Below are 26,407 nucleotides of genomic sequence, written 5' to 3'. Positions count from 1 at the left end.
GTTTAGTTATTATTTTGTTGGATTATAACAACCTAGAACCTAGAACTTATTGCTGATAGACTTCTATTTTATGAAAGGTTGTTCCTTCTATTATTGTATTTTGATTTGTCATATGTTCATGTTATCATTATAGTCTCTTTCTCTCTTTTCGTTACTTTTTGAGGCTTATGCCTCACTTTCTTGTGCCATTAAGCCCCAATTATGCCCTTATCCATTGAAACCTTGGCCCTTAATGCTATTACAAAAGCAACTAGGCTATCTTAGTGGAAGGGAACTATGGCTTAGGAGTTGGATTCTTCATTAAAAACCAGAATGGGAGCTAGTTTGTCTATTCAAATACAAGGAACCAATCAGTTGTAAGTGACTTCTCATACATGGTGGAGTATGGCTGATGGCTCAGTTGAAAGGCATAAAGTTTGATTTGTAGTTAAGGGTATACTAAGACCTATCTCGTTGATTATAGGAGAAGCTCACTCTAGTTGCCGGATTGAACTTTATATGGGCTATTTTTTGTCCAGATGTCAATTACTCTTGGCCGTTGCAGTAATTCAGAGTGGTTTCCTCAATGGTGATTTGCAAGAACAGGTGTATATGGAGTTGGCACTTGGGGCATGTATTCCAAATAGTCAAGGGATGTTCATGGTAGTGACACATTTTGAGAGTCTCCAGTCTGAAACTCAAAAAAGCCATTGCTACCTTCCGGTGTATTCCAAAATGGTAGTGACACATTTTGAGGGGGTAGAATCACTTTAATCAAGTTCACTTTGACCAACCTTCCGGTGTATTTTTTGTCTACCTTCAAGTTACCTATCAAAGTTGCCACTAAGATAGAGAGATCATGAGAGATTTTTTGTGGGAACCGGGAAACTCAAAAAAGGACCATCTAGTGAAGTGGGAAGTAGTTTCTAGGAAAAAGGACGTTGGGGGTTTAGACATTGGCAATATTAGATTAAGAAATGTAGCACTGTTAGGAAAGTGGTTGTGGAGGCTTCCCCTAGAGTAGGACAGTTTGTGGCACTTGGTGGTGGAAGGTATTCACTAGATGGAAGCTAATGGATGGGATGCTGGTGTCGACCCTAGGGCTACTCACTTCTCCCCTTGGAAAGCCATTGCTAGAGTCTTGCCTTCCTTTTGCCGTTTCATCGGACTTGATTTGTGCTCAGGTAATAAAATTCTGTTTTGGGAGGATCTTTAGTTTGGGAACACCCCCCTTAAGGACAAATTTCTGGTTATGTATTCTCTTTCCCTAAATAAATTCAAAGTCATTTCCTCTTTCTGTGTATCTGAGGGGAACTGGGACTTGGCTTTGAGAAGAGGATTAAGGGATTCAGAATTGGTTTGTGCAGATGAATTGTTCTCTTTGTTGAATTCAGCTTTCCTAGATCATTCTTGCCCGGACAGTAGAATTTGGACAGAATCCTCTTCAGGGGTTTTCTCTTGCTCCTCTGTTTTCAATGCCCTAATTCAGCCTTCTATTGTGTGTATCTCCTTTCCTGTTAGAGAAGTGTGGTGTGCTCTTGTTCCACAAAAGGTTAGGGCTTTTTGCTGGGAAGTGGCTCTCCAAAAGGTCAACACTATGGATGTACTTCAAAGAAAAAGGCCAGATTGGTGCTTTTCCCCACATGTCTGTTTCCTTTGCTTAAGAAATGGTGAGATGGTGACTCATCTTTTGATTTCTTGTCCTGCTTCTTATTTGTGGGATTAGTTCTCTTCTCTTTTTGGTTGCAGATGGAATCTCCCTTCGTGTGTGCTGAATGTCTTCGACTCTAGCTTCTTCTGGCAACCAAAGAAAAGAGGCAGGGTAATGTGGAGAATAACAAGAGCAGCTGTCCTTTGGTCGATTTAGGAAGAGAGAAACAATAGAATTTTCCAAGGACAAGAAAAATCCAAACAAGCACTATTTGAGGTCATTACCATCAAGATTCTTCATTGGTTGAAATTGCAGCAACTTTTCAAGGACTTCTCCGCATCTGACTTGGTTAGAAATTGGAGTTCTATAGCTGTATCCTCTCCCTTTTCCATGTAATTCAAGAGGTTTGGTCACCACCATCTCAGTTTAGGATGAAATTAAACTTTGATGGAAGCTCCTAGGTAATCCAGGCCCGTCGGGAGTTGGGGGTGTCTTCAGAAATGAGTAAGGAAGAGTTTTGGCCCTTTACTCAGGCTCGATTGGGGTGGGAGTTTCTTTGAGGGAAGAAGTCATGGCCTTACTCTAAGGACTGAAATTGGTGAAACAATGGGGCATGCAGCACTTAGAAGTGGAAGGAGATTCCAAGCTGGTAATAGGGTGGATGCAATCTAGAAACTTGGGAGTATGGTCACTTTGAAAGCCTCTAAGAGAGATTATTAGCTTAGCAAGGGAACTTGTGGTGCAATTTAATTGGGTAAGAAGGTCAGAAAATGGAAGGGCTGACACATTAGCTAAGCAAGGAATTATTAAGGAGACTTTGTTTTGGGCTTGTTGGTAAGAATTTCGTTCTGATTTTCCGCCCATCCTTTGGGTGGTGATAACTGTACTCTCCTTTTAATACTGTTGATGAAAGTTACCATTTCTTATAAAAAAATGTTTATGGTCTCAACTATCAAGTAGTCACTCACCATGGCTTGGTAGATTCAAAGTGGCTCTCCAAAGTATTGGATTTGTACAATCGCATGCTGATTGCACTTTCGTTATATGATTATGCTTTTTTTTTTATGGTAATAGTAGAATTTTATTAAATTAAAAAGATCACCCCAAGCTGTCTAAAAAGTGGAACTTCAAATTTGAAAATTTGAACTTGTATTGCATTCATTGTATTGGTGTGTATCAGTCCCAATGTACACTACGATACCCCTTACGATACAGTACCTGCTTGCTACAAAAAGTCTAAAAACTGCCCATTTGTAGTGCCCCACTTACTCATCCTTATGGAAGCTGAAACAATACCCCCGTATTAGGTGCATCTTATGGACATTTTGAACCTTGACTAGGATAACTCTCCACTCCATATCCTTAGCAATGTCCATATTCTATCAACTGTTGGAGTCCCTAGCTATGTTGGTTTACACAGTAGATGCTGAATATCAAGAGTTGGTATGATGTAACCTGTACTTTTGGTACTAAATAAATTTTTTTATTATGGCTTTCTGTTGTTGTTCCTATAGGATTTCTTTCTTGGATAATCAATATGCATTTTGCATGTTTAATGTGCTAATGTTTTTCCTAATTGTTTCATTCAGTATCTTGCTGTAGCTGCACATCCTCCTGAAGCTTCTTATCACAAGATAGGAGTCCCATTAACTGGTAGAGGTGTCATTCAAATATGGTGCATTTTAAACCAAAACGTGAAAGATGAAGTGGTGACTCCATTAAACAAGGCAAAAGGAAGACCAGGAAAACCAAATGTCCTGAAGGATGAATCATCTGCATTGAAGAAGCCAAAAGGGAGACCTAGGAAAACAAATGTCACAAAGGATGAGTCACCTGCATTGAATAAGTCAAGAGGAAGGCATAGAAAGAAGGAAGCTGAAAAGGAACTAGATGATTTAGAGAGCAACAGCCAATTTATTCCAGCCCTTGCTGTTGAATTCCCAGAAGATTCACATGAGTTTCATGCTGTGAATAAGGTGAACAAGAGTAATGATGAACAACCTCTGCTGGACAACTGTATTGCAGATTCTGGGTTGGAGGCTGAAACAAGAGAACACTTCAGTTCTGGAATTTCAGCTTGTAAATCAGGGTTCAGTACTTCACAGAGGAGAAGAAAGAAAGATAAGGCAAGGGCTGGAGAAAATTTGGTTGCAGTTGTGGAAGAAAATAATAGCTCTGAGCAGGGTCTGTTAGCATCAGATAAGAACACAACTAATAATGGTCTTGGCAATAATTCTCATCTTCCAAAGGATGTTACTCTGCCTAGGGTTGTTTTGTGTCTGGCCCACAATGGAAAAGTTGCATGGGATGTGAAGTGGCGTCCTTTAAATGATTCAGGATACAAGAATTCAATGGGTTATCTTGCTGTACTGCTGGGAAATGGCTCTTTGGAAGTGTATGCTTTTCTCGTACTCTTCTCTGTCGATTTTATGCCATTTTTTTTAACATAGCCCAGTAGTTTTCTCCTTTTTCTTCATTTAGAGGAAGTTTTGTTATGTATGCACATTAATGGCAATAATTTGGTGTGTTATGGGAGCTATGACTGCCATCCTCAATGAAATTTATACAATCACAATCAATGCTTAAATGTTGGTGTAGGTGGAAGTATCAGTCATTCAAATATAGGAAAGATGTAAGAGATGTTGGAAATGTCATATTGGAAATACTGTAAAAATTATGGACATGGTGGATACATTATGAAATATGTGGAAATATGCATTGATATTTTATGATATGATATGGACGCATAGGTACACTCTTTGGTTGAAACATTGTGAAGTATGTGGAAATATATGAGGCCATGAGGCCATTACCCAATATTGGTCCAACTGTCGCAGCTATTAGGGGTAGACTGGGTATGGTCCTAACCTTTGGCAGTTTTTTGCACCAAGTGGCTGCCATCGGACTCAAACCCTTGTTTTCATGCTTGCCAGCCTGAGTTTTACCATTATGTGGAAATATAAAATGTTATTTTATAAAATGATAAAAGAAGCATAGGTACACTGAAATTTTTATTTGTTCCAAACCATAAAAAAAGCCAAGAAACTAAGGCTAATAGACAAAATAATACATTGTGAAGTTGTCTTATAGTTGTAGACTTGTATGAATTCTCATTTATCAACCAAAAAATCTAAGATTTAATTTCATTCTAAAGAGAATTTTGAGTCAAAGAGGTCATCGTATTTGTTAGGTGGGTGATAATACTGCAACTATCTATGATATAGTTGCCGATTCATCATGCTATAATACCTTCTTGTGTACTCCGCATAGCACCAGTAGTTTTCGTTGGAGTATATGTTAATTTCAGTAATATTTTATGCTGATATTTATGGAAATGGAAATTTGTGCTGGATATATTAGGAAATATGTTGACATTTTAAAATATATTTACAATTCACTTTGTATGGTACTTGAAAATTAAAAGCATGTTGACAAACTAACAAGCATGTTAGCTTGATCTTTTTCCCAACTTTAGCATTGTTATTATTTTAGCTTGATCTTTGTCCCAACTTTAGCATTAAAATATATTTACAATTCACTTTGTATGGTACTTGAAAATTTAAAACATGTTGACAAACTAACAAGCATGTTAGCTTGATCTTTCTCCCAACTTTAGCATTATTATTTTAGATTTTCTTTGATTTAGCTCTGAAATGTAGAGAGCCTTGGGCATATAATGATATCTACTTTTGAGGGGTATTTTGTCATTGTATCCAGACATATTAATAACTATTGACGGTAGTGGGTATGACCATATGAGAAGATCTTGTCACATGTAAGAAGGTTTACGAAGGCTTGCTTTAAAACCACATGGTGGGTTGGGTTTCAGAAAAATGGGTCCATGAATAAAGCTATTCTCCACTGGTAGTAATTAGATCTAGCGAATAATGAGCTTTGGTGAAAAAGGCGGTTGTTAAATCTGGTGAAATGCCTTTTGGTTGGTCACCAAGGGTCATGGATTTTTATGGAATTAAAAAGTTGTGGATGGGATGAATATCAGATTTTGTTCTTGGTGGAGTGGCATCATCAAGTTTATTGGGCATGTTTCATGATTTTATCCAGTTCTCACTCGTGGAAAGGCCTATTCATTATTTGTACCTTGTACATGGTACTTGTGTTCTAATTTTTAAGGTCCTATATTTTGGAGGCTAGTCTTGAGTAGAGAGGGCTACAAATTCTCATATCTTTCTTTAAATGCTTGAAGATACTTTCCACCTTGCTGTGCCCAAAGCTTGAAGATCCTTTTGTTTAGCTTTACCTAGAGGGTTGAATGAACTCACTGAGGCTGGTTTCATTTCAGGTAGGAATGTCCTTCGTAGGATAAAGTTTATAGGTTGCTGGAATATTTTGTCAAGGTACAAACAATTGATCAGTTAAACCATACAAGTCTTTAAATTCCAAATAGATGTTTGATGTAGAAAGCTGTTGAAGAATCTGTGGACTACTTGTTCCTATTGTGCCCCTCCACCTCATCTCTTTGGCTGTTTTTGGCTTGTTATTCAACTCCTATTGGACTCCCCCTTCTGCATTTTGGTGTCATTGAGTCCATTGATCCTTGCTTCATTCAGTTCTTACAGTGCTTCCACTTAAATTATGGTAAGGTAAGGTATAAGTTCTATTATATCCCAATTTGGTACCAGGTTGGTCGCAATTTCAAGCCAAAAATATATCACTCATAGGATCTACAAGAGGGATCGCAGATCTAGAAAATATCAAAGGGAGCACCCTGTTCAATAATGATCTAGTTGCCTTGACAAATAATATTGTAGAATACTTGCACTAAGGACAATACAAGATGACAAGATACATGAAATATGATATGATTTAACATATCTATAATATAGGTTGCTTTCTCAGAAGGTATTTTTTATTATAATAAATTATCGCATAAAAGAATGATGTGCATGCTTGATCTGGTCTGATATTTTACATTGTATAAAGTCTGGCTTTTACATTCTTGTTTCCATATTGGTGGACATTTACATTCTCATGCTCTAAAATTTTCAAATGCAGGTGGGATGTTCCTCTACCAAACACAATCAAAGTCTTGTATTCTTCTTGTCGCAAGGATGGTACTGATCCTCGTTTTGTTAAATTGGAGCCTGTGTTCAGATGCTCAAGGTTGAAGTGTGGGGACAGACAAAGGTAGTCTTTATGATTGGTTTTGTGGCAGGGAAGCTCAAATAATACAGGAAATCTTTATTATTATTCCGACAATGGAAGGCCTGACAAAAAGGGGAGAATGAAAATGGTAAAGTGAGTATTATTTGGGCTTCCCTGCCAAAGCTTTGGTGACTAATGTACTATTTCTTTTCCTAATTCTTAGTGATTAACTAGTTATTGTTTTGTTAAGCAGCATTCCTCTTACAATGGAGTGGTCACCTTCAGCTCCGCATGATCTAATACTAGCAGGGTGCCACGATGGAACGGTAATGTTTTCTTTAGTTTCATTGTGTTTATATCTGTTTATTTCTTCCTGTTTAATAGAATATAATATTCATAACACTTTTGATAAAAATTGCCAATAATTGCAATTTATTGATTGCATTTTTTCCAAAACAAGTTGCCTCATAATGTGGTACAAGATTTTGACATTTTTTTCCTACTTCATGGTCTCTTCAGTCAACAGTTCCTTTTTTTGGCAGAACATCTACACTATTTTAACTAATCTTCAGTCCCTACCCCCAGCAAGCATTCTGTTGTATAGATTATCTTTATTGATGCACTTTCTGCTTGTCTTTGCTCTTTACTCCATTGGGAGATAGAGTGTAACGTTTAACTAGAATGAGAACTTGATACATCTGTTAGTTCAGGTTGCTTTATGGAAGTTTTTTCCAGGAGGTTCTTCTCAAGGTATTGGCACCAAATGTGCATCCTCTATCAATTATATTGTTTCTCTTGATAAAAGACTAATATTTTGGAGTCCATGTGATAATAGAGTAATTTCGTTGCCTGCTTCTTTGCAGATACACGACCTTTGCTTTGCTTTAGTGCAGATACTGTTCCCATTCGAGCACTTTCTTGGGCTCCAGATGAAAGTTGAGTAATCATATTTGATTTTGAATTATTCATTGTCATTCGACTCATTCCATATCATATCCTGTTTAATGATCTCCACACACAACTTTTACTGGTCGTATTGATGTGATGATGAATTACAGTTTAAATTTACTTATAAGAAATTGCTTCCTACTTCAATATATATTATAAAAACATCTTTCTTTATGCTGCTCCAGTTGTGAACTTGTGATGTGTTTCCATTATGATTTAATGCTCCAATGATCATTTATCAGAAATTTACTTTATGCTTTATATTGAAAAAGCATCATTTTTTATGCTTTTCACATCACTATCTTCCAAATGTTTTTTTTTTTAAAAACTGTTTCTCACGTTAATCTCAATTTTAAACTAGATTCAGTTGAGGATATTATGCCTGGTTCTTGTTGAAGAAACTTATTAGAAGTTATGGATATTCATATTTTATTCTTTTTATTGTTTTTTATAATAAGCAAAGAAATAGCTTACATAAAAAATAGTTCTGAGGTAACCTTCACGTTGGTTCATGAAAGTGGTTAGTGGGAAAAAATTTGATTGGTGACATAAGGTGCAGATGATGGTACCTTCAGGTGGAGGAACCTAGATAATGGATCAAGTGATATGTTTTAATGGGGAGAGCTAAGGATCTTAAATTGCTGCATGATGGTTCATGTTCTCTCTCTCTCTCTCTCTCTCTTTCTCTCTCTTCTTTTTGCATATAACATATATTATATATCTATGTAATATAATTTAAATTTGAGTTTTGAATTTCGAAATTTGAAATTTGAAGAATTTGGTCAGTTCATGCAATCTGAATTGATAGGTTTTTAGAACTTAGTGGGTTTGAGTCATTGAGGTCAGACAGATCAGTCATTGCCTCTGGGTGATGGGTTGACCAGTCCTTACTATCCAAGTCAATAAGGAGTTGCAAACATTGGTGGAAGGTGATTTTGATGTGGTGATAAAAGAAGTGAAGGTTGAATATGTCAATATCACTCTGAGGCTACCACCATTAGAGAAGCTAGATCCTCGGATCTTGTTCAAATGGTCCAAATATCATCAACTCAATTGCTGATTCCCTAGCTGAGAAGTAATCAAGTAACATGAATAGAACTCTATTGGGTGCTGGCCATAGCCTTGGATTTTCATACTTGGGAATGTTGATCTTCATGTGCAATTGTTTTTTTGTACTTCAAATTATTTTATAGTTTTCTTTGATCTTGTTACTGATTATATAAAAGAATGTCATGGAGCTAGTGAGTGTCTTAGTTGAACCAAGAGGACTACTAGGGGTGATCATAGACCGGGAAAAGCTGGGCTTTGGACCTAAGTCACTAATTAATTTTATTATAATATAATATTTTATATTATAGAAGATTTAATATATGTGTAGAATATATGATATAATTTATGTAGTATAAAATATTATATGTGCTATTTTATAATATTTATACCATCATCATCATCATTCATGCCTTATCCCAACTTGTAATATTTTATAATATTTTTATACATATTGTAGGTACATAGTGGTCGCTAAGACCATCAAAGTACAAAGGGTGTCAAACAAACACTACATGGATGCATGTGATGAATCCATAATCCATTGCATGTTTGTGATGAGTTCAATGCAGATTTGCGACTGCAACGAACTCATACTCGAAAGGGGTCGCGATGAACATCGGCTAGCGTGAATCCGCGATAAAGCTTAGACACACGTGAATCTGCAATGATCTATAAAGACGCACGCGGATTCGCGATGAACTTTAGACGCGTGCAGAGTTGCGATGAACCTAAGACCATTATAGAATTGGGGAATCACAGTAGATCGGGAATAAATACTGGTTGCACGTGCATCTTTAAATTACGCATGCGGGTTTAATGAAAGTACGCCCGTTGAACGATGACATCACCCGTGCCACATCAATATAATAGGGTCACATACAAAGAGAATCCGGAAGTGATAGCATCCTCTAATAGTACTCCCTTAATAGTCAAACAAAAGGAAATATCTCCTTTCCTAACAGGAAAGATCCTCTTTCCTAACAGGAAAGAACTCCTCTCTTGATAGCCTTAACTTTCTCTCTATAAAAGGAGAGCACTGCTTTGCCAGGAGACAACAATAATACAACTTTGACCTAGGGTTTCTGGGGGAGAGGCAACTCCCTTCTCTCCTTTCTTCCCCACATCCTCTCTCTTTCCCGCCTCCATCTCCGGACCTTTGGAGACTAACCAACCTCCGCCTTACCATGGTGCCTACACATATATAATATAAAATGATATAAAACATGCATATATACGAAAATATTTAATATATAAATAATATATTGCAGGTCGGGCCAGGCTTGAAGTGATGGGCCCAAGTCCTGAACTAAAACTTATGGGTCCGATTCGAGCCTGGGCCGGGCCGAGCTGGAAATATCACCCATAAGCACTAGGTTGCAGATTTTGATGGCATATTCATAACCTCATCTGGTGATTTGTCTTAAACATAAGGCATAAAAATATATTGTTTTGGTTTTGGAGCTCATCATGAAGTTTTGATGTAAATACTCCAACCTCCCCAACCCCCAAAACAGTGTAGACATTAGGAAAAAGAAAATGCTTGCATGTGCTTGTATATTCAGCTGACATCCTGTAGTGTGTGATCATAGAAACATTCTCGGAGTACTAATATAGCCCTCCTTGGCAAGTGGTTTTCGAGATTTGGTTCAACAAGGACAGCCTATGGAAGCAGGTGATGTGGGCTGATTATGGTGGTAGGAATTCTAACTGGGATTCAGGGAGATGAGCACCCCTTATGGTTGTAGCCTGTGGAGAGGTATTTAGAAAGCTATGAACCATATGTTAGAGGTATTAGATACAACATTAGGAAGGGATCAAGGGTGAGCTTTTGGTCAGATGTTTGGTGTGGAGACACCAAGACAGGCCTTTAACAGACTTGCTTCTCCAACTGTACTGTATTGATAGCAACAAGGAAGCAAAGGTGGTGACTGTAATGGATCAGTGGTTGGAAACCTTAGCTTTGAAGTGATTTAAATGATTAGGAGAGGTGGCACATGTATTGGATTTGCTTCAGATGTTTCAGGGTGTTGTCCCAAAGCCAGAGAAAGAGGAGATAAGGATGTGGAGATGGGAGGTGCCCAGGGAGTTCAAAGTAAAGTCCTGTAAGAATTTGGTTGGCATGGGCACTAGAAATTTTCCCGGTGTTGACTGCTGCTTTAAACAGGTGTTTAACAAAGAACAATATGCTTAGAAAGGAAATGGTGGTGGATTGTAGCAGGTGTGTTTTGTGCAATGAACAGATTGAATCAGTGAATAAAATATTCTTGCGTTGTAGATTTTCCATGATGGCCTGGGCCTGGATTTGGGGTGGGCTCATGCTGTCTAGAGTCTGTTGAGGCCTTCTTTTCGAGCTTGCACTTGAGGGGTTTAAGCAGAAGAGGGGCGGTTGTGTGGAGGGTTTCTCTCTTTGCTGTCTTCTGGGCAATTTGAACTGAGAGAAATGCTAGGTTCCTTGAGAACACAGCTCAACTGGAACAGATGGTGTTCAGGAAAATACAAGGCATGAGAATTCATGCCTAGGAGTACAAAAACATTTAGGGGAATACCATATTCTTCCTCTTTTACGATAGAGATGTTTTTGTGTGTAAATGGGATGAAAAGTGTACAGTAGTTTGTATATCCACAGTGTGCAAACACGTGGCACTCATGGGGCTGCTGTAATTATGCTCTTTTCAGCTGATTAATACTAATCTATATTTGTTGCTGGTCAAAAAAAAAAAAAAAAGAAACACTAATCTATATTTGTTCCAAAAGAAGAAAGAAAAGATCTTTCTCCATGCTCATTTTATTTTTCTGGGCATGATTTTTTATTTTCTTGATCAATAAAGCTCTTCATATGTTCCTATATTTTTTTAAATAAGATGTCTGAAATGCAATTATATGGTATTCAGTGATGCCGAGGGTGCAAATGTAATAGTAACTGCCGGACATGGAGGCCTAAGATTTTGGGACTTGCGGTAAGGGTGTATGCTTTTCCTCTGTTATGATTCCAAATTAAAGAAAAGATAATCTCTGAAATTGGTGGCATTAGGGTAGGTAAGGAGACTGTAAGATAATAACTAAAGAATGTATGATTGATGGTTTACCGGAAAAAGAACGTATGATTGATCATCTTTGTCATGCTTTATGTTGGTTAAGGCTTTTCTTTGAAGATCTTTGTTTCCTGCAATTGGGCTGTCAATCAACTGTTTAATGGACTGATTCTTATCCAAATAAGCTGGTTATGGATCATACATGGTTGATCTGTTTATAGTCATATGAGATTTGTATCAATCTGGATTAATCTGATTATGGTCTATAAATGGGTCTTTTCTGCATGGTAGAACCGAACGAAACCAAACTAATTACAGTGGTTATGGTTCTGTGTTTTGTGTTCTACTTATAATTGGCTCAGGACCAGTTTTTGCTATTCTGAACTGATTAAGAGCTGAACCAGTTATGTGATTAATAACACATAAATGTTTCTTGGTTTCCTGTAAATTTTGTTATATTTTGTCTAAAAGGGAAAACTTCATATAATATGTAAGTAACAACACTTGTTTTATCAACATATAAACAACTAACTATTTATTTTTAGTTTTATTAAGGTTATATTATCTAGGGTCATTTGCTAAAACATCCCTTGTAGTTAATGGATTACTAAAACCTACCCTATAGTTTGCATTTTACTAAAACACCCCCTATAGTTTGCAACCAATTTACTTTATTGACCTTCCATTAGATGAAATTGGAAAATGACAGTTTTGGCCTTAAGTCTTGATATCCCTTCAAAGGAATTTAATCTACAGAAAACAAAAATGGAAATGTCATTCTTGTCCCCAGTAAAAAAAACACTGGCAACAACTCTATTTGGTAAAATTTGCTCTCTATTTGAAGAAGGAAGATGAACCATTCAACCATTGCTGACGAAGAAGCTTAGATGCCATTTTCTCTCTTCCTCATTCTACTGAAGCCAAACATTTTTTGATAGATCTGAAAATCAAACCTTATGTCTCTCCACAAGTTTGATATGAAGTTTTGAGGGTACTTTTGGAATAAAAAAAGTTTGGGCTCATGCCTTTAAAAATTTTACTCTGTTTATATGGTCACATTACCATTTTTAGACAAAAAAACAAAGGATTCTTAACAGAAGGTTGATTAAGTAAATTGTTTGTAAAGTATAGGGGGTGTTTTAGTAAATGACCCTATTATCTAAAATGAAGTTCCAAGTAGTCATATTCTAGCTAATTAGATATGTCAATTAAAACTGACTTTTATTGGGGCAGAGTCAGACACCCAACTATCCCAATTGATAATTGGTTTGGTTTTGGTTTTGAGCAATATTTTAAAATGCGGAGGCGTTCCACTACCTAGAGGCATGAGGTATAGTTCAGAATGTAAGAAGCATAAGCCTCTTTAAGAGGGGAATGAGGAGGAAGAAGTAGATGGGAGGAGGAATAAGAGGAAGGAGGATGTCTTTTTTCTTTATTTTTAATAAAAGTCTTTTATATTAAGGAGGAGGATCTCAGCTAGTGTTATGCATCTTCATGCTTGCAGAGGAATGAAATTGACCAGAACAACCAGGTAGAATCTTCCCATTCCTCTTGACAGACTGAACCCATTGACAGATGAAAGGAGGGAATTTCTATCTCTTGACAGACCTGGTTGTTCTGGTCAGATTTCCTCCTTCCTCCCTCTTGACCAGAACAACCAGGTAGAGTCTTCTTCGTTCTATCTCTGTTTCTCTCTCTATTTTCTCATTTCTTTGTATCTTCCATTTCTCTCTCTTTTGTTTCTTCTTTTTCTCCCTTTCGTTCTCTCTTCCCCATTTGAGTTCTTATTTTCCTTCTGTCTTGCTGCCACTTCTTGGTTGAGAAAGGAGTGCAAAAATGTTGAATCTGTTTGAGTATGTCATGAAGCTCAATAAAACAATATGTAAATGCGTGTGTTCATTTTGTGTTGGATCTTCTCAATATTTTTTCTCATCTCTATTTAACTTTGGAAGTTTAGGATTCATTTTTCACGTATATCTTTGAAAAAAGGAAAAAACAATTGAGTACAAGGAATTGAACTAGCAGTTTGATTCAAGTTCTACAGGGTGTTATGATTTATATAGTTCTTTGTGATGGTTTTTTAAGCCTTAAATGTGCAATCAGTGTTTTAAAAGTGCAAGGCGCAAAAAAAGCGCAAGGAGCATTTTGCACCTGAGGCGCAAGTCACAAGGCGAGCCGTGTGCCTTTTTGATGCAAGATACAAAAATTCAAACAAATGCCAAAAAATACAAAAAAAAAAAAAACTTAAATTCAAAAAATATATTTAAAAAAACCTATTTATCTCAAATAAAAACACATAAGTATAACATGGAAAACATATTTAAAATGAAAATTTAAAAATAAAATCAAATATGACATATAAAGCATACAAAACGCTCACTCACTTTATTCTTTTCCCAATTGCATAGCTTCAAATAGTTAATGTGGTGTTAAACATTATGCATTCTTGATTCTACAAGCCGCCTTTGTACGAAGCCCCTTGAGGCATTCCCAAAAAAGTCCATATTAGGGTCTTAAATTCTTAATACCTACAAAAAAGTAATTTTATAATTTTAATTGTCTTTCAAAAATAATTTATTAGGATGAATGAATGAGCAACCTTAGGAAAAAGGGGGTTCTACTCTGCTTCGGCTTGCTCCAAGACCCCCATATTTTCTGATGTTGCTCATTCATTCATCCTAATAAAATATATTTTTAAAAAACAATTAAAAATATAAAATTATTTTTGTAGGGTTTAAGAACTTAAGACCCTAATATGGACTTCGTTTGGGCTTGCTCCAAGGGGCTTGGTCGGGGGCTCGGGGATGCCCCTAGTCCATTTTCTGGCATAAGATAACAGAGAAATGCACAAATTTCGAAAGGCGCATGCCTGGGCTGAAGCACAATGTACACCAGACACACCTTTTGAAGGTGCTGTGCCTGGGGCCTAGACAAAGAGCATACCTTAAAATGCGCCTCACTTGTGTGCTAGCCTTTTAAATCACTATGTGCAATTATCCTTGTTCAAACGATTCCTTGAAGGTGTTTTAACTAATTCCGTGTGCAATTATGTTTCTTCAAAAAGATGTCAATTTCACAAAACGTCTTGGTGAAATTAACCAAATATCTCTGAAATTGCTCCATTTCTACATGGTGAAATGTCCATTTATATCAAAATTGTAGGTTGTACTTGTGAGATTGCGACAATATCCTAAATTTACATCTTTTTTTATTGACTAGTTGGTGACATCAACCTGAGAGTCTTATAGTCACTTGATAATGACCAGTCTACCCCTTACAACAACCCTGACAGCCAGGACAAAGATAATGACCCTTTTTGATAATATGAAATTTCAGTTAGTGTCACTCTGTGACTGTGAAAGGTTGTACTTATAGTCACTTGTTATCCTTTGGGTTTTATCCAGTCACTTCTCTCATTTTCTTAATGGTTGGCAAAACTACTTCTAGGTTATGCAAAGCACCTTAGAGTCTACTCTTTCTTCTCTCTATGCCTTTACCTTATTTACTTATACAAATTGTTTGTTTACTTTTTCATTCAATCCACACCATTTCCTTGGTGTTGATTCTTGCATTACTGTTGGAGTTTTCTTACGGAGAATTTGCTTTGACAGTTATTCTTCTATGTTTTGAGTAGTTCATTGTGTGAGGATGGTTGAACTGAGTTGTATACAATTGTAGAATGACTTTATGATGTTTACCAAATAAATAAAGTTATTTTCCCTTGCAGTGATCCATACCGTCCTTTATGGGAAATTAATTCAGTGAGAAGAGTGGTTTATAGTCTGGATTGGCTGCTAGATCCTAGGTATGGTCTTATTCTTTTTACCAGTGTAATTAAGTAAAAGGTTAGTCTACTGTTTCGGGTGTATCGATACATTGAACCTTGGGTTTGTCCTTTTCTATTCCTGTTTCCTGATTTATTGTTTACTTATTTCTCTAGGTGTATCATTTTGGCCTATGACGATGGTACACTAAGGATCCTCAGCTTGTCAAAAGCTGCATATGATGTCCCTGTGACAGGGAAACCTTTTTCTGGGACACAACAACAAGGGTTGCACAGCTATTACTGTTCATCATTTACAATCTGGGGTGTTCATGTATCACGACTTACAGGTGCCTCATGCTTAAGGATGCTAATTATTTATGCAAGTACATAAACAGAATCATGGGAATACATGTTTGAAATTAATCTTTTTGATAGTTAAATGACTTGAGATTTTTATATTTCCCATTTGTCTTCCATTTGTTTCTTGAGGATATACATTGCTTGGTGTAAGGGTAAAATCTTGGGTTTAAAAGTGAGAATGTGGGTTGGAGTTTGGGGGGGCGGGAGCAGCAACTTTGTGCAAAATAAATAAATAAATAATTGCCAAAGGCTAGGGCCTCATCCAGTCAAACCCTCCCGTGACTTCAGATAGATGGGCATACACTGCGTAATGGCTCTTTTTTAAATGTGAACATTGCAAATCAATAAATCCATCAATAATAATGGGGAACAGAATGAGATGATGCTAGGTATTTGTGGAGAAATAAGGCTGTGTTTGGTTTGAAAGAAAAGGTAGGGAACCTATACAAACTTTCCCTTTTTTTTTCTTTCAAACCAAAAGCAGCCTAAGGGTATGAATGGATTTCTTGGTACATAAAGATTCTTAAAATATTACGAGTAGGTTGTAGTTAGAATGGGCTGAATGGGCCTTAGTGTTTTTTATTTCTTTTAAGTAATGTTTAAGGTTATGTTTGTTGGTTATGGGATTTTTTTTAATTTCTTTAATTATTTCCTTAGTGCTAGCTGCCTCATTAAGGGCATCCAAGTAATTGTACTTAGAATTAAGTTAATAAAAGAGATCAAGGGGGCTAGAGAGAGAGAGGTTCAAACTCTTCTTTTTTCTCTTCCCTTTTCTTCTTCTTCCACAACCTACTACTGAAACCTCTTTCTTCTCCTTTGTCTTCCTTTCTTTCTTCTTTTTCCTATATTTTCTGAATTACTGTAGGTGTATTTCTCAACTTGGTATCAGAGCTAGGTTTTCACTTTCGACTTTTTTCTTTTTTTGCCCATACACAATGTGTATGAACTGATCGGTTGATCAATCAGCAACTTATGCAGCCCAGTTAGGAAGGTTTTTGTGGGGGTTTTCATCCTTAGTTGAAGCCTAAGGTAGGTTCTTGGAAAAAATTTCCCCAAAACCCTAGATAACTGGAGAAATCTTGTTATAGGTTGTAGAGACAGTTTGAACCAGGCACTTGGGGATCAGAGGTAAGCCTTTTGGTTTCTATTGAGGGTGGTTTTGGTTGGACTGAGTTCTAGAACCTCTGGTAGGAGTGGTTGAAGTTTTCTCTTTTTCCCCATCCTATCGGGTCTTGTGAAACCCTATTTTTGGGAGGTTAAAGGGTTGTTCTTTGCTTAGAACAGTAAATTTAAACTAATAAAACCCTAATTTGATTTCGTTTGCATCTATTCACTTAATGGAACAAACTGGAAGAGAGACCAAATATTCCACAAATTTTGGGTTTGAACATGGGGGGTCAGTGGATAATCTTGTTGGGGCTGTGACTATTATGAAGTTAGATGGGACCAATTATTTAGCCTGGTCTCACTCTATGAAGATACATGTGTGTATTAGAGGAAAATGGGGTTACATTACCGAGAGCAAGAAGAAACCGGAGGAGGATAATCCCACCTATGAAAGGTGGATGCAGGAAAACGACATGGTAGTGGGTTGGTTAGTGAATTCTATGGAACCACACATTATTTAGCATTACCTGTGGATGGAAACTACAAAAGTGTTGGATAGTGTTACGGAGACCTATTCCCAAAAGCTTAATGTTGCTCGGGCCTACAAATTGAAGCATGATGTGAATAACCTAAGACAGGGGGAGAAGCCCTTAGGTATCTATTTCTCTATGCTGAAATCTCTTTGGCAAGAGATTGATCTGATCGAGACTGTTTGAGGTTACATAAAGGATGCAAAAAACATATAGGAAGTTGGTGGAGAGAAATCGTGTCTTTGAGTTCCTCACTGAACTCAACTCAGAGTATGATATTGTGAGGAAGAATGTTTTAGCAAAGGATGAGATGACTTTGTCTTAGGCGTATGCTATGGTGATTAATGAGGAGAGTAGAAGATATGTTCAGTCTGTCAAGCCATAGGTTGATCACTATGCCAATGTCGGAATGAAGCCAAAGGATAAACATTGTGAAGAAAGATATTATCTATGAATATTGGAAGAAGCCTAAACACACTAAAGACACCTGTTGGAAGCCGCATCCAGAGCTCATTCTTGCCTGACTCAAGAAAGAAAATGGTGGAAATGCAAATGTAGCCACCTCCTTACAAGGTGAACAAGGACAGGGTGGAGAGAAATCAGTAGGAGAACAACTTGTAGCTGCCAAGGCTGAGTATGAGAAGTATGGCCGAATAATCTGTTATTTGGAGTCCACTGCTATAGCTTCTGTAGAGACTATTCCTTCTTCTGCATATGCTCACTCGGGCATTTGTGCCATTGCACATCATGCTTCCGTCTCAAGTGCTCATAAACCCCCCCTCCCCATTGATTCTGGTGCTTCTGACCATATACGACTAGTGTTTCACAGCTATTCACCTTTTGCCAACTCCTTTTTGGTCGGGATAAGATATCCCTTGTTGATGGCTCTCTTGCCCCTATCACGAGAAAGGGAGACATTAAGATCTCTAATGCCCTGACCTTGTCATTTGTTCTTCATGTACCTTAACTTAATACCAATTTGCTTTCAGTTAGTAATTGACTAAATTCCTGAATTTCTGTGTGACATTTTTTCCTTCAAATTGTGTTTTTTAGGACAAATCATAGAAGGTGATTGGGAGTGGCCATGAGGCGGATCTATCTGTTAGACATTCCTGAACAGAGCCAATTACAACCTAAGAGAATTGCATTTGTTTCAGAGTCCACTAGTTGTATTATATTATATCATAGTCGTTTGGGTCATTTGTTTTTTTCTTCATTAAGTCAGTTGTTTCCGGAGCATAGTTTTTAAGGTGCCAAGGCGAGGCTAAGTGACAGGGGGCGCCTTGTCGCCTAGTTGCCTAGGTGATGGATTTTTTTTAGTGAAACCATATATCCTAGGAAATTCCCTAGGTTCCATAACCATCCTTCCTTAATAATTATCCATAGTTTTCATGAGAGAAGTATAAATTTCATGTTTTAAGTTTAGAAAATCACCATTTTAAGAGAAGAAAAGGAACAAAGGAAAGAAAATTAAAAAAATATAGGGGCTGAATCCCCTACTTTTCATATAGGAAAAGAAGAAAAGAAAAGGTGGAAGAAGAAGAAGGTTTGTAAGAAGAAAATGTGTTGATTAGACAAAAATTTAAGTTCTTCCCTTGCTTATTGGTTTAGGTTCTGAAATCTTTGAGGGTTCAATCAAGGATCAAAACTTCGATATGATACGCCCTGTATCGGGTGTATTGTATTGTATCTTTGGCGCCCCAATACACATGTTTACAAGTGTTTTTGTGAACCCATTTTTTAAAATAATATATATGTTTAAAAATGAAATTGAAAACCAAAGAAAAAAAAATAGGGGGAGTATCGTTATAAGTTCTGATACACCTCTATCGATACACAGAGGTGTATCGATACTTTGAACCATGGGTTCAAAACAACAGTTAGCAATGTTTGTGTTGACTAAACCCTAACAAATAAGAAACTAATAAAAAGAAATTTGTACATAAACACACAAAATGAGTATTCTCGTTTAATAATGCCTATTTTATAATTATAATGTCAAAAAATAAAAAATATAAAAGTATTTTATAACATAGTGCACAAATGCATTGGATCCCATCAGAACTTCGAAGACATTTATAAAAAAAAAACTACTTGGCAACTGGGCGAGATGAGCCTCCAAGGGCGCCTTGTCGCCTAGGTGTCGCCTTGGCAACTATGTTCTAGAGTTATTTAAAGGAACCAATCTATCGAGTCTACATTGTGAGTCCTGTGAGCTTTCACAGCATTGTAAGAACATTTATCCTTCAAGAAATATTCTCTTTAATATTGTTCACTCTGATGTGTGGGGGGCCTTACCATTTAGTCTGTATGGGTGGCTATAGATATTTTATCATGTTTATTGATGATTTTTTACGATATACTTGGATTTACCTTATGTGCTCTTGTGCTGAAGTGCCTAAACTTGTGCAACAGTTCCATGAATACATACTCAGTTTAACACTGCATCAAAATATTCTGACCGAATAATGCTAAGGAATATTTTGAGGACCTTACCTCCTATCTTGAGAAGTTTGGGGTTGTTCATCAAAGTTCTTGCGCCCGTATTCCACAACAAAATGGAGTAGCGAAGAGGAAAAATAGACATTGTGGAAGTTGCAAGGAACATCCTTTTTGTTACCCATGTTCCTATGAAGTTTTGGGGTGATGTAGTTTTAATAGCTACCTACCTTATTAATCGCATGCCTTCTCGAGTCTTGGGGTTAAAATCTCCTTTTGGAGTCATCTTTCCTAGTGTTTAGATTTTCTCCATTCCTCTACGGGTCTTTGGTTGTACTTGTTATGTTCACATTCCTAGTTCTAAGAGACATAAGAATGACCCATTAGTGGCACCCGGTTATGTTCACATTCCTGGGTTATTCCTCCACACAAAAAGGGTATTGTTGTTTTAATCCCATTAGTGGCACCCGATTTGTTTCCATGGATGTCAACTTTGCAGAGTCGGTTCCTTTTTATAATCCTCCTTCTGAAGGGGAGAGATTTATTGAGTTGTTTTCTTTATCCCTTCCTTTGCCAGCTCCAGATGAGTCTTGTGTTGAGCCTTCCACAATTACCTCCATTCCCATGGAGGAATCTTCTCCTTTGAGGTCTTCCGTTCCTGCTCCTCCCCCTCCTCTTGCTAGTCCTCTAGTTTTTACCACTCATCGTATTCTCTAGAGGTGGTACTAATGGCAAAGGCTAAGGAAAACATAGGCTGATCCCACATTTGCAGTTGAGTCTCAAGTGCTTCCAATTACTGAAGAGAGGACATGTCCATAACCTCCTCCACCAGCACCTTCATATTCAGACCTTGACCTACCCATTGCTTTGAGAAAAGGTAGGAGGAAATGCACAATTCATTGTATTTCCAAACACCTTTCCTACAGCTTGTTCCCATCCTACTATGCCTTTCTAGCTTCCATTTCCTCTCAATGATTGAATGGTTGGTTTGCTATTTTAATATGATTTACTTACAAATAGGCTTGTCAATGATACTTGAAACTCCATGGCCTGATTTAACATCCAATCCGATTATCCAAATTTGGATGATGTGTTTACGTAATCGGATTGGATTCAGATTTTGCAATCTGGATCCAATTAAAAATAGGATTAGCTTTGGATTTGACTCTATCCGGTCCGGTTTAAATCCAAATCCTATTACGTTATAATATTTATTGATTTTAATATATAAAATTTATATAGTTATATTTAAAATTATAAAAAAATATATTTTATATATTGTATTATATATGAATTTATCTATAATAAATTCAGTATGTTATATTTACATTAATTATATATATATATTAATTTCTTCAATAGCAACGCTAATTTTGCTTCCAATTCTTTGAATGTCTTTCTGGAGAATTCATCTCTTCCTAAGAAAAATAATTGCAAAAACTTGCTTACTTTGACCTTTATGTTCACTGCCTTTTCCAAATCAACTGACCTTTCAATAGGATGAGTTTCATCCAAGCAAATGTCATCGTCACGTGGCTCATTTGAATTACCTTCAACCTTGTGTGCTTTACCATTGATTCTTGTTATATTACATTCTTGCAGTGGCCTTGTCCAATACTTCCTTTTTCCTTTTGAAAACTTTGGAGCAAGCCATACCCGAAAGCTCTGCTTCACCCCTTTCCTTGTTTCCTCCCTCTCTTTGTTCTTCTGGTTCTTTACTGCATTTGTTCCTCTCAACCCTTTCTTCTGAAATTTCCTCATGCCCTCTTTCTCCACCACGATCATGGTTCAACCTCACCTTCTACATCTACTCTGCTTTTAGTGATTGTTAGCCTCCTTTCATTTTTTCAAGTGAAATAATATCAACTTCCCTTAATTATCTACCCCTTTCTTTTTCTAATTCTATTGATGATATCCTTTCCAATACTTTGCTGTCATCATTTGCCATACCTAATTTAGTGCAAGAAGCTCTTGCATCACCTAATTAGAAACAGGCCATGGAAGAGGAAAATTCATGCTTTTAATATTAATCATACATGAGATCTTTCTTTTTGCCCTCTTTGGAAGCATGTTGTTGATTGTTGGTGGGTATATACTATATACAATTAAACCTTTACCTTAAGGGAGTGCAGAATGATTAAGGCATACTTGGTTGCTAAAGGTTATAAAAATGTGGACTATTCTGATCTTTTCTCCAGTTGCCAAATTTGGATTTTTTGCATGTTACTATCTCTTTAGCTTCTAGTTTAAATTGGTCTTCTTTATCACCTTGACATAAAAATGCTTTCCTTTATGGTGATTTGCAAGATGTATATATGGAGCAATTTCTTGGTTGTTGCTCAGGGGGAGTCTACACAGGTTTGTGGATTGAGGAAAAAATGTATGGGCAGAAACAGTTTCCCTAGGTATGGTTTGTTTGTTTTAATAGTGTTGTTCAGAAGTTCAGTTTGTAGTACAATGTAGAACATCTAATTTAGTCGTGACTGTAGAGGAAAAGATCACGTTGTCATAATAGATGATACTGGTGGTATTGAGGAGCTCAATGATTTCATACAACAATGCTTTCGCACTAAGGATCATGGACAACTCAAGACATAGCATTAATGTTTCTTAAAGGAAGTATGCACTTGATCTACCAGAAATAGGAATAATAGAAGCAAAGGCTGTGGAGACTCCTATGGATCCCAATGCAAAGTTAAAGTGATCAGGGGGGAGCTATTTGAAAACCTTGGGAGGTATAGAAGATTAGTTGGGAAGCTAATCTTAGCTTCCCATACTCCCTTAGCAAGGCAGCCATAAGGGTATTGTGAGATGCTATTGGTAGGAATCTAAAGTTGGAAGGGTACATAGATATAAACTGGGCCGGTTCATCAAATAGGAGGCCTACAACGTGCTACTTTATGTTCTTAGAGGCAACTTGGTAACCTGGGGAAGAAGATAAGTGTTGGATCAAAATATAGATTTATGGCTTATACAACATGTGGCTTGATACGGCTGAAGTACTTAGTAGGTGAGATTGGCACTCTTATCACAGAGCCTGTGGAGTTATTCTGTTATAACCAAGCCATTCGTTTGCATTGCTTCTTACTCTTTCATGAAAGAACCAAGTGTATTGATATGGATTGTTACGCTCGAGAAATTTCTACACCATATATTAAGATTGAAAATCAGCTTGCTGGACTTATTTACCAAGAGTTTGAGTAGTAGCAGAATGGGATACAATTATAACCAGTTGAAGCTTTATGACATTAGTACCCCAACTTGAGAGGGAGTGTTAGAATAAATTGATGTCATAGGCATGTGCACAGGAGTATGCTTGTCTTTGTGCTGGTTTAAAGAGGGCAGATCTGTAATTTAAACATAAACGAAATTATATATACCACATGCCTGACTCGGTAGAGTCTCCACAGAACAGGTGATGTTCTCTTCTCCCCTACCTTTGGTCTCTACTCTTGTATTTCTCTGTAAGTCTGAATTATATTCACACTAATGGTGTACCTTCTAAAGAAAACAACTGGTTTTAAAACATAAAGTAGAAACTATTAAATTCTGAATAATGATAAAAAAAAAACTTCCAAATCTGAGTGCACTGTCAACTTTCAAACCTTGGTGCAGTCAAGCTTCAAAATACCAATATATAGAACATTGTATCATGTGTCTCGTATCGGTACGAAAGGTCATGAAACAGTAAATAATGAGAGTTAGGGGCTTTAATAGTTTCAGATGTTAATAGACAACCTAATGTATCGAAACAGTGTTTTCAACCCGGCTGCTTGAACCGTTTGAACCATCACCTGGCCAGGCTTCCAGGTCTGATTCAGTCAAGACCCGTCAGATGGTCAAAACCATTGACTTGGTCAAGAACCGTTCGACCCGGTCACCGGGTCGCGGGTTGTACACTCAATACATGCAAACATTCGGAGGCCATAACTTTGCACTCCGATGTCTGATTGGGGTGATTTTTTTTATTTTGTTTATTATTATTTTATTTTGGGTAACTTTTCGGGACCTATGCGTCCCAATAGGTGCCTTGCCCTGCTATTTTCACGAAAAAAAAACCCTTGTTTGGCCTTTAATTGCAATTTTTAATATTTTTTATAAATAAAAAATAAAAAACTGAATTAAAAAACATAAATTAAATATAAAAATACATATTACATATCTACAACATATTTATACATTATTTATTGATAAAATATATATTTAAACACACACACATATATATACATCTTAAATACATGTCGGGCGGTCTGACCCGTTTGACCTGGATGGTCGAACCAGTAACCCACGACCCGGAGGCAATAACGGTTTGGCCTCCAGGTCGGTTTTTAAAACATTGTATCAAACCATGAAATATCAAACAGAAAAATAGGAGTGCTGATATTTTAAACCTTGGGTGCAGTCTATGGAACCCCCTTTGATATATTTTAGTGACTCTGATTTGCTCAGATCTCTCCAGAAATTGATATGTTAGATCCTATCCTCCATTGCTCTAGAAGGCTGAACTACATTTATTATCAAACCGTCAATAATCAAAATTAAGCATTTCTTGGAGAAAATAAAGTTGTGCAAAGTAATTTTATTGGTAATGTGTTTTTTTTTTCGGTATTGAGATTTTATTTGTTTCATTCAACTTGTTATTGTCTCCTCAAATCCTTATGCAATTATTCTGGTTGTTATTCATCAAATATTAGGTATGGTTGCATATTGCAATGCAGACGGAACGGTTCTCCATTTTCAGGTCTCTTTAATTCTTTCTTTCTGTTTCTTATAATGTGGAAATGATTTTTATCTTTTGTAATTTTCTGTTAAATATCTGCTTATTATTCTTTTGCTTTCTTATCTCAACAATTACTCAGAATCTCAGATACTCATGAAGTCCATGGACTTAACTATATCTTTGCATTCTCTAATCTGACACTAGTTTAAGACTACTTTTAGATTGAAAAGATTCTATCAAGCTGCTCATAATGCTACTCCAACGTCTTTATGTTATCATGACAGCTTACAGCCAAAGCAGTGGACAAAGACCCTTCTCGTAATAAGACCCCACATTTTCTTTGTGGCTCACTGACTGAGGATGACTCCACCCTTTCAGTGAATACTCCTTTGCCTTGCACTCCCTTCCCTATGAAAAAGTCCCTGAATGAATGGGGAGACACCCCAAGATCCATCCGTGGGATCTTGTCAGGCTCCAATCAGGCGAAGAAAGCAAATGATGAAGTTCTAGGTAAGTTTAACAATTCCTTTCTATAAATTTATTTATGATGTTTTCTTATCAACCCCTTTTTGTGTAATTTGTAACACCTTATCTTGCTACAGCTTTGTGCTATGGTGATGATCCGGAACCTGGTTTTGGATATGATAACTCACCAGCTAATCCAAATCGAAGAACACAAAAACCAAACACATGTAAGAAGAAAAAGCCTGGTTCAGACTTAGCATGCTCAGCCGAGGAAGAGTTGGGGAATTTACAGAGGGGTGGGAATGAGAAGGGTGCAGCAATGAGTGAGATCGAAATATTTCCTCCGAAGATTATAGCAATGCATAGAGTGAGATGGAATATGAACAAGGGAAGTGAAAGATTGTTGTGTTATGGAGGAGCTGCTGGAATTGTACGATGCCAAGATATTGCTGCATCTTGCATTGCAGAGAGATCAAACAATAAATTCAAGAGACCATGATCCTTGTATTATGTTTCTTGTTTTTGTTGTATATCTGTATATAACTTATTCATGGCAAACCATGAGATGTTTGATACATGTTATAGTTATAGCATTTGTATTTAAGAAATGGGTTGTGATAACATCGCCACTAACGAAGGTGAGATTGTTGTCAAGACTGGAACCGTTGGACTGGAAATTTACTGCGATTTAATAAAGCTGCCATATCATAATAACCAAGTGGAGGCTTCTGACTATTACCTTTGTATTTTCTTCTTTTAGATGGATGAACCATTATCATATATTGGTCCCAGCTATAAAGTGTATTGGGAGGGGTTTGGACGACACGTTTCAAGTATCTCGAGCGTAACTCAGAACTGACTATATCTAACAGTCCATCTCCCGACTCCCGTACTTCAGCTCCAAGTACTCCATTGCAACATGCAAGGTGCCAAACTGGTTGCTTGGTAACTAACTGGTAAAGTCCTTGGCTGGCTGTAGTGGAGGATTGGGATCAAAGGGGTGATCGTGGGCCGGGTGGGCCGGGCTGGGCTTAGCACTATTGATAAAGGCATCTGAGGTCCAGGCTTGGTCCAGCCAACACCTCGGGCCTAGGTTGCAAGCTTGGGCCCAGTGCTGGGTTACGGGCTTTGTGGGCCTAATAGCTTTGAGCCCATGGTATCTTTTGATTAATATTTAGTTATTTATATATTTATATATTTATAAATAAATATATACAATGAAAATATTTCACTAGTCCAATCTAGGTTGGGCTTGAC

The 26,407-nt window shown here is 37.0% G+C and overlaps 1 protein-coding gene across 4 annotated transcripts in view; it reads left to right on the top strand.

Moving 5' to 3' along the window:
• LOC148871138 (Transducin/WD40 repeat-like superfamily protein) overlaps nt 1-25,868 on the top strand; it is a 47,099-nt gene extending 21,231 nt beyond the window's left edge. For 3 of the 4 annotated variants that reach the window (XM_088971119.1, XM_088971118.1, XM_088971117.1), the window contains 11 exons: nt 3,220-4,025; nt 6,644-6,775; nt 6,987-7,059; nt 7,444-7,483; nt 7,597-7,670; nt 11,624-11,688; nt 15,491-15,568; nt 15,704-15,876; nt 24,660-24,706; nt 24,970-25,195; nt 25,288-25,868. In XM_088971119.1, coding sequence (XP_088827245.1) covers nt 3,220-4,025; nt 6,644-6,775; nt 6,987-7,059; nt 7,444-7,483; nt 7,597-7,670; nt 11,624-11,688; nt 15,491-15,568; nt 15,704-15,876; nt 24,660-24,706; nt 24,970-25,195; nt 25,288-25,649 — 2,076 coding nt within the window. In that variant the 3' untranslated portion in view covers nt 25,650-25,868. The remainder of the gene's footprint in view (nt 1-3,219; nt 4,026-6,643; nt 6,776-6,986; nt 7,060-7,443; nt 7,484-7,596; nt 7,671-11,623; nt 11,689-15,490; nt 15,569-15,703; nt 15,877-24,659; nt 24,707-24,969; nt 25,196-25,287) is intronic. The other variant, XM_088971120.1, reaches the window with a different exon arrangement.
• Nucleotides 25,869-26,407: the final 539 nt, after the last annotated feature.

This window comes from Nelumbo lutea, chromosome 2 (genome assembly GCF_056320005.1).
Source record: "Nelumbo lutea isolate HS-2025 chromosome 2, American lotus-T2T, whole genome shotgun sequence".
NCBI classification, from domain to species: Eukaryota; Viridiplantae; Streptophyta; class Magnoliopsida; order Proteales; family Nelumbonaceae; genus Nelumbo; species Nelumbo lutea.
The sequence above is the reverse complement of the archived record's forward strand: the minus strand, read 5'-3'. Positions and strand labels throughout refer to the sequence as shown.